This window comes from Peromyscus leucopus, chromosome 12, assembly GCF_004664715.2.
Source record: "Peromyscus leucopus breed LL Stock chromosome 12, UCI_PerLeu_2.1, whole genome shotgun sequence".
In the NCBI taxonomy this organism is placed as follows: Eukaryota; Metazoa; Chordata; class Mammalia; order Rodentia; family Cricetidae; genus Peromyscus; species Peromyscus leucopus.
The window spans coordinates 59,268,453-59,281,062 of record NC_051073.1 but is presented as its reverse complement, the minus strand read 5'-3'; the positions used below and the strand labels follow the sequence as shown (position 1 = coordinate 59,281,062).

At 41.5% G+C, this 12,610-nt stretch overlaps 1 protein-coding gene across 1 annotated transcript in view; it reads right to left on the bottom strand.

Annotated features, from left to right (window-relative positions):
* The window catches only part of Slc15a2 (solute carrier family 15 member 2), a 31,848-nt gene that overhangs the window by 5,760 nt on the left and 13,478 nt on the right, over window positions 1-12,610 (bottom strand). Inside the window, exons 8-19 of the mRNA XM_028895015.2 lie at window positions 11,214-11,296; window positions 10,535-10,621; window positions 10,286-10,375; window positions 10,131-10,175; window positions 8,729-8,761; window positions 7,906-7,994; window positions 6,518-6,599; window positions 5,826-5,960; window positions 4,938-5,102; window positions 4,744-4,790; window positions 2,612-2,722; window positions 1,680-1,776 (exon numbers count right to left, since the gene is read on the bottom strand). Of these exons, the coding sequence (XP_028750848.1) occupies window positions 1,680-1,776; window positions 2,612-2,722; window positions 4,744-4,790; window positions 4,938-5,102; window positions 5,826-5,960; window positions 6,518-6,599; window positions 7,906-7,994; window positions 8,729-8,761; window positions 10,131-10,175; window positions 10,286-10,375; window positions 10,535-10,621; window positions 11,214-11,296 (1,064 nt within the window). The remainder of the gene's footprint in view (window positions 1-1,679; window positions 1,777-2,611; window positions 2,723-4,743; window positions 4,791-4,937; window positions 5,103-5,825; window positions 5,961-6,517; window positions 6,600-7,905; window positions 7,995-8,728; window positions 8,762-10,130; window positions 10,176-10,285; window positions 10,376-10,534; window positions 10,622-11,213; window positions 11,297-12,610) is intronic.

Sequence of the window (12,610 nt, the reverse complement as noted above, 5' to 3'; positions counted from 1 at the left end):
TATTTGTTTATTTGAGACAGTGTCTCACTATATAGCTTTGACTAATCTTGAGCTCCCTACATAGTCCAGCTGGCCTCAAACTCACAGAGATTTGCCTGCCTCTGCCTTTTGAATGCTGGGATTAAAGATGTGTGTGTGTTCCACTATGCCCAGTGGCAGTTACTTTTGACAGAACACAGTTAATCCCTAAATGTTGTAGAATATTATTTTTAAGGTGTGTCATTTTGTTTATGTTGCATTTGTTTAACTCTGTGGAGCTGTGATGCTGTGCCTGTCTAAAACACCTGATGGTCTAATAAAGAACTGAATGGCCAATAGCAACGCATGAGAAAGGATAGGAGGGGCTGGCAGGAAGAGAGAATATATAGAAGGAGAAATCTGAGGGAAGGAGAGCTAGGAGCCAGGGAAAGAGGAGGACTCCAGGGGCCAGCCACCAGCTACACAGCAAGCCATGGAGTAAGAGTAAGATTTACAGAAGTAAGAGAATGGGAAAAGCCCAGAGGCAGAAGGTAGACGGGATAATTTAAGTTAAGAAAAGCTGGCTTATTAGAAAATAAGCCAAGCTAAGGTCAGGCATTCATAAGTAAGAATATATCTCTGTGTATATTTATTTGGGAGCTGGGTGGTGCCCCCCCCCAAAGAGTAATAAAACAACCAACAACACCCAAAGTTTGTGTGGAGACTGACATTTCAGACTGTTGTATAGTAGTAGATCAAAATTCCAGGAACCCACAAGACCTATATATCAAGTCGGGGGGGGAGGGGGGGGGCGACAAGCAAACAAACAAAAAACAAGTAATTTTCCATGAATAATATTTAGCTTCTTAAGGTCATAATGATACTGGAGCAGACCATGAGATTTCATGGTGATATTTTGGGACACATCATGTCTCCATTCCCAACACTCTTCGCCTGCTTCTGATGTTACCTCTTGCCCAGTAGAGATGGTGGGCTGTCTAAAGCCACCACAGAATGATTGCTCTTTCAACATGAAATGTTCTCCCAAGGCATGTTTAAAGGCTTGGTCTCCAATGGAACACTCAGAGATGGTGCTTCAAGGGTGCAGTTAGATCATGGGGGCTCTGACCTAACCAATGAATTAACTGACTGATAGATTTAAATCCTGAATGGACAGTTGGGACGTGGTGGAAACTGGTAGGTGAGGTCCTGCATAGGTGTGCAGGAAGTGAGTCAAAGAGGGCATTCCTTTGAAGGGTCCACCTTGTCCCTGACCCCTTTCCCTGCTGCTCTCTCTGCTTCCAGGTCACTATGGCATTTCTGGCACCTTTTCCCCACCATGTCCTTCCATCGTGATGTTTCTTCTATAGACTTAAAAACAATCGAGTCATCCAACTCTAGACTAAAACATCTGAAACCGTGAGCCAAGATCAATGTTTCTGCCTTTGTACCAGACACTTGTCATTTGTCATTTCTATCAGACATTTGTCACAGTGGTGGGAAAGTCTGATACTGGACCAGAAAGAAGTATGTAATCCTGTCTTGCTACAAAGTCTTCCATGTGCACTTTGTCCTCACCAAGAAGATCCCAAGGGGTGTGTGTGTGTGTGTGTGTGTGTGTGTGTGTGTGTGTGTGTGTGTGTAAAAAGAAAGGAGACATAGATAGACAGGCAGGCAGACAAGCACACAGAGGGAAGGGGAGGTGGCTGTAAGCTACTTACATTAGTGATCACAAACAGATATGTTGAACCAAAGTTTAGGAGACCTAAATCAAGAGAAAAGTCTCTGTCTTCCATTTTACAGTGCACTGCAGGGTACCTGCAACAAGATGAGATCGTGTTAGCATAAACAGCATGGCTTAGAAAATTATTCCCATCTCTGGGGTAGATAGATCTCTACTCTAATGAGGAAAATAGGTAAGCCACATGTCTTTGAAGATAGACCCAGATTTCTGCCTTGGATCTGCACTCTATCTTACCTGCCAAGTACATTTTAAAAATCCTAATCCAGAAGAAAGACTGTACAGATCAACTTTTGCGCATTTCAGGCCCATGAACATTCTTCATGTAAATCGTATGACTTAGCAGAATAGTATAAAACAGGGAACGTGAGAGAGAAATTCCAAGTCAGGGGTCGTGACCCCTTTGGGGGCTGTATATCAGATATCCTGCATATTAGATACTTACATTGTGATTAATAACAGTAGCAAGATTACAGATACAAAGTAGCAACAAAAATAACTTTATGGTTGGCGGGGGTAGGGTGGAGTGAGAGTGGGGTGACCACACCATGAGGAACTGTATTCAAGGGTCGCAGCATTAGGAAGGTTGAGAACCAGCACTGTAAGTGATGAGGTACTGATGACAGGTACCAAAGAACAGGAGCCGAAACCCACAGTGAACTCTGTGAGCTTCACAGAAATGGGCTGGATTAGCTACACAGTCTGTTCATCGTAACTCTCACAGTCTCGGCAGAGCAAGGCAGAAAGAAGATGAGCCCGGGAGAAAGGGCAAGAATTACAAAGGAGCAGGAATCCTCCTAGGCTCCAAACTAGCACAGCTATGCCTGTGTCCATCACCCAAACGCAAAACCAGCACTCGAAGAAGATTGGTTGGCTAAAAGGAAAATGCCCACAAGGACAAGGCTCTCTTACTCTCCTCTTAGCACAGTTCTGTATGCAGACACTCCGTAGTCTTTGCCCACACTGAGAGGAGCATCTGCATCCAAGGAGATATTGATGTCCTTGTGCAAGGCGTTAATAAACCTGAGGGTAGACAAATTATTTACATGTCAGACAAAAATATCCAAAGAAGGATGGATACCTGATCCTGTGTCGCTCTTAGCTATAGTCCAAGTGCATAAAATAGTGGCTGGGACAAGAACAAACAATCCAAGGACCTTTAATGTAAGAAGTAATCACTAACCTTAACTTACTCTAGGAAAAATATTAACTTATGACTGACATTCACCAGATGGCCAGCTAGATGGACGCTATCACAGTCACACATGGCAATCTGACTTCCCTTTCCAATCTAGTTTAGAAATACCTAACTTCTTTCTTTCTTTTTCTCTCTCTCTCTCTGTGTGTGTGTGTGTGTGTGTGTGTGTACAGATGTACATGTATGTACACATGTTGAATGGAGACCTGAAGTCAACCACAGATGTTTCTCAGGATGGCCATCCACCTTGTTGTCGGAGACCGTAACTCACTGAGAGCTGGAGTCCACTCATTAAGACCGGGCAGCTGGCTAGTCAAGCCTCACCGCTGCTGGTATTACACCTCACCACACTCAGTGTTTTACATAGGTTCTGGGGCTTGAACTTGGAACATAATGCTTGCACAGCAAACACTTTACCAACCTAGTTACCTCCCCAGCCATTTTCCCCTCCTAATGGAATTTCTCAAGTAAGATTCAAGAAAAACGAGAGAAATAGAAGTATATATAAAGACATAACATTTTATAGAAAGCAATTATCTTCTTATAAATGGAGTCTAATTTGACCTGCACAAAATTTAGAGACCCAGCCCACAGGAGGTATTGTCACTATATTCCAGTTTTCAGGAATCTTGGACCCTTCCAGAATCTTCTTTCTAGTATTCTAAAAGTAAGTCCCCCTCAGAATGGGGGTCTTGTTACATTTCTGTTTTAATGAGTTTAATCTTGGTCTTGCTCTAGAGATGAGAAGGGCAGGTCCTTCTAGTATTCTAACAGTTGATTCCTAGGCCTTCCTTCACTTATGCAGACAAATCGGTCCCTGCTGCCCCTTCTTGTCTAACTTACTTTTGTGTGGGTTGTCTTTTCTGAAGCCTTTCAAGGGCAAGTTCTTACATGTATTTTACTTTTCAGTGAATTCAGGCTTTTACTCACAGGTTTTCCTGTACTTTCTACAATAATCACCTGATCTTGGGGCCGTCATTCCTCTGTTTCACATCCAGTTCCAGCCACAGAGGGCAGGCGAGTACCTGTTTATCTGTCCTGTGCCATCTGACAAGACCATCGGCCTTATCTGGATTAAAAACCAACTCTTTTGATACTCCTGTTCCCTTAGGACAGATAGCCAACTACAAAAAATGATGGTGGGAGTATTTGCTCAGTTCTAAAAGTTTATCTGATGAACACGGACATTTACACAGGTGCTGTGGGATGTTCTGTATGTCAGATGTGTTACTCTGATTGGTTAATAAATAAAACACTGATTGGCCAGTAGCCAGGCAGGAGTAAGTATAGGTGGGACAAGGAGGAGAAGAATTGTTGGAAGTGGAAGGCTGAGTCAGAGAGACACGGCCAGCTGCCGCCATGACAAGCAACATGTGAAGATGCTGGTAAGCCACAAGCCATATGGCAAGGTATAGATTAATAGAAATGGGATAATTTAAGCTATAAGAACAGTTAGCAAGAAGCCTGTCAGGGCCATACAGTTTGTAAGCAATATAAGTCTCTGTGTTTACTTGGTTGGGACTGAGCGGCTGTGGGACTGGCAGGTGACAGAGACTTGTCCTGACTGTGGACCAGACAGAACTGGAAAACTCTAACTACACACTGGTATTTTCCTGAGAGTATGATAAATGGCTAATATTAGGTAGAAAAAATTTTATGGTAGGGAGAAAAGGCTATCACTAATTCAGGGTGATCTGCCAGTCCTTTTGGAGAAAGCATGCCCTCTGCCTTTCACTGTCATAGGAAATTCCACAGACACCAGAGCCCTTGACTTTCTAAGAGGGGAACATTGCTGCTCAGAAAAGTAAACTGTGAGGCCTCTTCATCTGAAGTCCCCGATCCAAACCTGATGGCTGTCATTCCATTGGCTGGTTTGATTTCTATATCCTTTACCTGCAACAGAGAAAAGCAAACATCAGTAGGAGCAGACAAATGGAAACAAATAATCAGAACATTCCAGTTCCATGCAGATCCTTTGTAAGCTTCTGATGAGTCAGCCATCTTACTTCAAAACAGAACTTGTGCAATTCCCTAACTTACCAGCACACTGGAGATACTTTCCCCATCCTCATGAACAACCAAATGGTAACAGTTCTTCTCCTCTACAGAATGCTTATTGTGGACAGACAAGTTGTTATGCTTCAGATGAAAATGTAAATCTTGGACTTTTGTTTCCAGGTGTAGTTTGGAATAGTGCGTTGTGTTCTATGGAATGAAGAATCTGTTATAATCACTTTCTACCCCAGTGTGGACATCAGGATGTGTAACCTAGTTATTTCTTTCTCTAAACCAGTTATTTCGTTTTCAGGACACTGGCACAGGACATAGAAGCATACATAAGGAAGAGCAGAGAAGTTCATTATAGCATTATGCATAATAATAAATGCAGGGGCAGGGTTGAAGAGATGGCCTGGTGGTTAGGAACACTGGTTGCTTTTCTCAGAGGACCTGAGTTTGATTCTTAGCACCCACATAGTGGCTCACAACCATCTGCAACTGCAGTTCCAGGAGATCTAATATCCTCTTCTGACCTCTCCAGGCACCAGACACATATATGATACACAGACATGCATCCGCCCCCCCCAAAATAAACAAACAAACAAATAAATAAATAAATCTTGCAGTACTGTAACTGTAGCTAAATGGTAGAATGCTTGCAGTGTATGTTTGCTGCCTTAGGTTCAATCCCCAGTATTGCCACAAAACAAGAACAACAACAAAACCCAGGTTGAATATCTACAAGACAATGCTTAAATGAGCTATGTTAAAGGATAGAATATTATGCAACCACTAGAATAATGTTATCAGAGATTATTTAAGGACACAAGATGATACTGATCAGATTATATGATTAATGCCATTGCACAGCCAAGGCTATAACTAACTATAACACATACACTTTCTACTTCATTTGGGCCCATACCTCACCTGGAAAGAGTTGATGGACTCCACCAAGAGAGAATTATTTCTACTTCCTAGCACCGTCACCTTTATTTCACCATCTGCCAGGTTCAAGACTTGCAAGAAAATCTCTTGGGAAGCTGGCTGGTGATGAGTCATTTCCTGAAAGACAGCCAATACTTATTTGAATTATCTATACACAACCCTTTAGGTACAAGAACACGTACCTTAGTCCTATGTTTGACAGCTTAAGCCCTTCTAGCCAAGATTTACAAGTTTATCCCTCTGAAGAGCAGTTGACTTAGAAATCTGAAATGGAGACTTTATTTATTTATTTATTTTTATCAGGGAAGACCCAGTCCCATGAAGCAAGCACCAATGGAAGGTGACAAACACATCCCTTCAGTTGTGGCCTTAAGGTCATTAACTAATAGTGGCTACTTGATGGCCAGAAGGATTATGTGTAGAGCTTCAAAGGCATCAGAGAAACCTTTGTTTCTCGGGTGTCTTGGGTATTTGTGTTGTGGAATTTCCTGAAAATAAACTCTGAGTCACTCAGGTGGAAAACGGGCCTCCTTTTGCATTGTTACTCTAGCCACTGAAATGTTGACCGCGACTGTCCTGTGAAATGGATACAGTGGTGAGTCCCGAGGGATGGAGAGCGAACATGTTAGGAGGGTGAACGGAGCAGATGGGAGCTTCACGTTTATTCAACTCACATTTATTTTTATCTCTACAAGTGCTGCAACTGCAAATGCCAGGCATGCTAGGATCATCCCAACCGCCATTTTCCTAAGTGAGCTGCGGAGGGAAAGGAGAGACCATTATATCGACCCATTACTCTAAGGCACAAAGCCTAGACTCCTTAGCCTTTCTAGAAAGACTTGCTTAGTTCCAATGACTTCTCAAAGTATTTCTAGAATTCTCCTTCAAACAGCTTTTTTACTCAAGTACCATGTAACACCTCTCCTCTATAATATACCACTTTTCCCACCTTTACTTATGATTATGATGACTTTTAGCCATTATGACATAATATTAGCAATATAATCAGGCCTTGTCCTTTAATGTGCACCAACTGCTGTAATTCCTCAACTCATTTTCTTCTTCTTCAGAAGTCTTTGCTGACCTCTGTAGCATTCCCATCCTCCCTCCCCAGGGTATTTACCACAGTACTCATGTAATGGTTAGCTTTGCCTATGTTCTAGTTCCCTCACTAACCAGTGGACGCCTTAAAAAACTGTGTACTTGATTTACATGGGATTTACATGGATTTGCATAGAACTTGGTCCTAGACACCCTATTCCCTGATCAGTAGGTAACTGACAGGGGCATTGGTGTGTGGCAAAGTGGACATCACTTTACTGTCACAGCTAGATTGCTGTTAAATCAGAGATGGAAGGAGACCTGACCTGTTCCCTGCCAAACCTTACAAGTGAAATTTTCTACTCAGCATGGGGCAGGTTGCAGTGAATACTAGCTAAAAATGATGCTGTACCCAGTCCTACAAGGTCCTTTCTTAGTTACATAGAAATAGCAGGACATTTAAAAGAATTAGTTGTCATCAAAACCTTAGGACTAAAAAACAAAAAAATCCTTAGGACTTGGTCCAGAAAGATGGCTCAGAGCATAATTCTGTGAAGGGTCATGGCCTGAGTTCAATCCCCAGAACCCACATGGTAGAGGGAAAGAACTGATTCCCACAGGCTTTCCTCTGACCTCTACACACTTGCTTTTGCACACACATTAACCCGCCCCCCCCACACACACACATGAAATAATTAAATAAGTGTACTTCTTTGGAGAGGCAACATTCAAGGGCAAAGCAGCATGGTTTTTCAGAAACCTGATATCACATACTTGCCTAGACCTACCCCTTCCACACCAGACACACAAGTCTACAGCACTGGCCTTGACAACCAACAGTTAGTTCTAACTTCCACTTTTCCACACTAATAGAATTTTGTCAACATGGAAAAGCAGAAACAGATAAATGATAAGTCCAAATAATTAATCATTAAATAGAAATGTCCAAGTTTTGAATCATCATCAAAATGAACAAATGTTGAGTCAGTATGCAATAATACATGGCGTAGCGAACACTTACGAGAAGTTAATTCTGAGCTTGGAGATCAGCCGGTAAATGACAAGGTCAAACAATGGGATGAAGATAAGAACCAGAAAGGGATTAAGTACCTGAAACACCATGGTAACAAGGATTAATACGAGCATCCCTCTGTCATGAGTGCGAGCATCTGCTTGCATGTATCCTCTCACAGCTACTCACTTTCATCTTAGTAGGCAAGAGAGTCTCCATTTCTATATCTATAAGGCTCTACTTCTCTTGCAAAGTATCTTAAACTCCAAATATACCAAGGGACTAGTTTTACTGAGCCTGTTTTCTGTCAGTCAAATTAGAAATTATTCTCTCCCATTGTCCCTTTCTTTAGTGTCATAGCCTAAACGGAAAAATAAGGGGCTAAAAAGTATCCTGAAGGTTGCCATTGGTAAGCAGAGATTTTGACACACAGTAAAAGTTTATACTTTCTTTTTGTTTGTTTCTGGTAGTACTGGGCATTGAACCCAGGACATCCTGCATATCAGACAAGTGCCGTACTACTGAGCTCCAGCCCTAACCTCAGGTTTACGCTTTTCTTTGACAATATTTTCATTTATACTCTCTTGGCATAGAAAGCAAATTCTTTCTTAGCTCATACTCTATCTGTGGGCTCATGCTCAGTGCTCTGGAGCTGCACAGAACTACACCTTAACAAAGGATGAGAAAGAAACTGTTTTCATCTCTATGTTTGGGCCTCCTCGGCACACAATGAGGAGTGTATCCGAAGACAGTTGTCAATCTGAGTAACTAACTGGTAGAGGTACAGGGGAGGAAAGAATCACATGTCCATGCCTACAGAGAAGTTTCCTACCTGCATCTGGTCTGGCTGAAGCACAAAAAATCCCTGAAACACACATCATAATAGATTATAGTTAGATGGTAGCAAAAGACAACGAAAGCCTAGAGTACCCATCTTGATTGTAGATAAGAAGCACATAAAAGAAAATTCATCAAACCTTTGGTTCAAGCTATCTTGTTTACTAGCTAAGATATGTGGGCTGTGAAGAGACTTGGGATGGCTTGTGACTGTTCACTAAGGACAGATGGGCCCTAGGGAGAAGACTGCTTTTTGTGTCTGGGTTACGTATTCATTCTCCAAAATGAAATGCTTGGGATTTGCAATCATTGTGTATGTGCATAGTGGAGACTGGGGGAGAGGCAGTGAGGCTGAAACTTAAACATGAAATTCATTTGTGTTTTATGTATGACTCATACACTAGCCTGAAGGTAATTTACTCAATAAATTTTGGGCATGAAAGTTTTATGGTGGGGAAAATTTTCACTTGTGTTATCATGTTACTGCTCAAGGGTAGTTTTGTCTTTTGGAGCAATTAGGATTACAGATTTTCGGATTAGGGATGTTCAACCTGAACTACACGTTGCTTGAGAGTGATAGAGTTGGTATGCTTCACTGAATCTCAACAACATTCAATAGTTGTAACAGCGGAAAGATGGGTGTTGTGGTTAGGGTGAAGTTGCCACTGATACACTATGTTCAACTTCCAAAGTTGCTCTCCAGAGAATCACTAAGAGAACTGTCATGGTAACTCCTGGACAGCTAGAGGAAGGCAGAGGTAAAATTATATTTTGGAGGCTCCTGGTATCACTCCACCCTCTCTTCTTCAAAGCTATCGATATAATAATACAGAGGTGGAATGATTAAGATGGAGAATGGACCAAGGGATGGAGTGGACCAAAGAATGAACACTGAAAAAAGAGAAAATAATGTTTACAATGTTTTCTTCCCATAGCCACAGATCAGACATTTTATTAATATTCCCTCAGGTCCTATGAGTCCCCTGCTTGATCTTGACTAACTAATGGGGCAAGCTGTGTAGAAGCACCAACCAAGCTTTCCCTGGGTATATCTAAGACAGGCTTAAGTGTAAGAAAATTATCAACCAGGCCTGCATGACTTCATCTGGTATCCTTTTAGCCCATCATGGGGGTAGCTGCACATGTCTTGCCCTTCCCCCCAATTTCTAAAGACAAGATTATGATTTTTATTTCTAGCCTAACTTTGGTTATCTTTACCTGCTCAGTGTTTTGGGGCTTAATGTTCATCTCTAAATGATCTTAAGTCAGTTTTTTAAGAAAAATAACTAATAAATTAATTAAATATGTAGAAATAAAAATTATGTACAAATTAAATTAATTACAAATTATGTGTGAAGAAGAACTAACAGGCTTCTTTGGAAGTTTTGTCCACTCACCAAATCACCGTTCATTTTGTTAGCTTGCAGGGTCCATCGTGAGCCCTAGAGCAGACAGATTTTGTTGTGAGACATCCTTTTCCTGTGATAAGAAAGAGGATGAAAAAAGACATATCTTTAAAAACAAACAAACAAACAAACAAAAACACTATTACCTGTTGGTCCAAAAGAGCCCAGAACATGGGCAGTGGGATATAAAGGAACAGGATCCTGGTCAGTGCCTTCACATCCATAATGAGATGCTTCTGCAGGGAAGAAGAAAGAATTGCCAGAGGTTCCAAATGTGCTTTCCTTGCTTGGAGTAGACATGGTCAAAGCAGTAACAGAAGAGGGTGAATGCGCCAGAAGAAAAGAATTGGAAAGATCTCACAGAATTATGAGGTGTTGCTGCAGTTTCTACTTACTGGGTATTTCTCCGCTGCCCAGTCTAGCCAGTGGGGTCTCTTTGGAACATCCCTAGAACGGTTCCTGAAGCGGTTGCAGACAGCAAACTAAGGTAGAGACCAGAATCAGAGATAGACAAAAAGGAAGCATCCCCTGACTTTTCCCAGTTCCTTTCCCCTCCCCCCAAACAAGTACTTTGAATTTCATCAAACATCGGATCCCAATACCTGAGGTATAATTTTTATCTCTCCTCATTTCCTAATAGCATCATAGATAACTGTACTCAGAAGATTTTTTGCCTATTAAAAAAGTGACTGCTTCTGGGGGTTGGAGTGATGGCTCAGTGGTTAAGAGCACCAACTGTTCTACCAGAGGACCCAGGTTCAATTCCCAGCACCCACATGGCAGCTAACAACTGTCTGTAACTCTAAGATCTGACACCCTCACATAGACATACATGCATACACCAATGTACATAAAATAAAGATAAATAAATTGTTATTTTTTTTAAAGTGACTGCTTCTGAAACTTAATGGTCAAGTAGAGGCAAGGAGAATAAATTAAACTCAGTTTTTCAGAAGGTAGGCACATAGAAGGAAGGTGGTTGAGGGAAACATGCCCACGTGTGGAGAAATGCACGCTCAGCATGGCATCTCTCTTTTTTATTGAAAGAGGCAGGCAGACAATCCCGGAACTTACCCATATGCATTTGCTCACTCGAGCCACTATGTTTCCTTCAGGAGGGGGTTTTCTGTACATCTTGCTTCCCATTGCAAACACAACTGCAGGTGATGCACAGACAATGTTCTTAGTCACTCGTTTAGAATATTCAGTGTGTTAGCATCACCTCCCATAGAGAACTGACTCTCACTCCCTAACTTCAGAGTAGCCAAGAGAAGAGAGTGGTCAGTTGTTAAGAGATATTCATTGAGAGACTTTCAAGGGATAGCAGAGACAGAAGTCATCTTTGGTTTCCTCTTTTCCTTTTTTTTTTTTTTTTTTTTTTGGTCCATCTCCATATCTAATATGATACCAATTTTGATTATTTTTTCTTTCTTAAGTGCATAGTTCAGCTGTTCTTTTACATTACCATTGCTTCCTCTATTCTACCTAGAACAATTCCTAACCATTCTATCCATTCTCCATTCTTTTTCTCCTTCCCTCCATCTTTGAGACAGAGTATCTCTTTGTAGCCCACCCTGGCCTGGAAGTCACTCTACAGCCTAGGCTGGACTCTAACTCATGATCCTCCTGCCTCTTCCTCTAGAGTGCTAGAATTACAAATGTGTCAACTTCTCCATGTTGCCTGTCTTTTAAATGGTGGCGTGCCTTTAAAGTTTGGGCCTAGGTCTTCTTTTTACCATCCTCTAATTATCTCAGAGTTGTCTATTTTCAAGGCTTAGTCGCTGGCTGCACCTTATGAATCCATATCTATGTCTAAAACCCAATTGTTTTTCTCTGGGCCCGAAGACAGTATTTCCAAATAACTATTTGGGGATGCACTTAGATGTTTCAAGAGCACCTATAACACAACTTATCCCAGAAAAAAATCCATCAGCATTGCCTTAACCTGTTCGTCCTCACTATGTTAGTTAATTATCTATCTAGCCTGTGGTTCAAGTCAGAGCCCTGTATTCAATGGTGTTTTATCTTCTCCCTCACTTTCCATATCCAGTCATACCACGGCTTGACAATTCAACAGGGACCAAGACCGGGTGAGCTGAGTAAGGCACTCACCTCAAGTACAAAATTTAAATGAGTATAATAGATGGAACAAACTAGATCAATATTATCTTCGCCTCATCCTCAACCCAATATCTTCTCCACAGTGCAGACCTTTGAAAAATGAGATGCTATGAAAAATAAATCTAACAGTCATTTCTCTGTTCAGAACCCATTTTGATTATTCTCCACTGTCTTCACAATGAAGTTTTAATTCTTTCGTGGCCTAAATTATCCTTCATTATTTTGTTTCTGGCAAGGTTTCTTCTTTGTCTCTCTCCTTTGTGCTCCAGACAACTTGAATCATCCAAGGCTTTTGAACAACCACGCTGTCTCTCATCTAAAGACACCAACCACATCGTCTTTCCATGTGG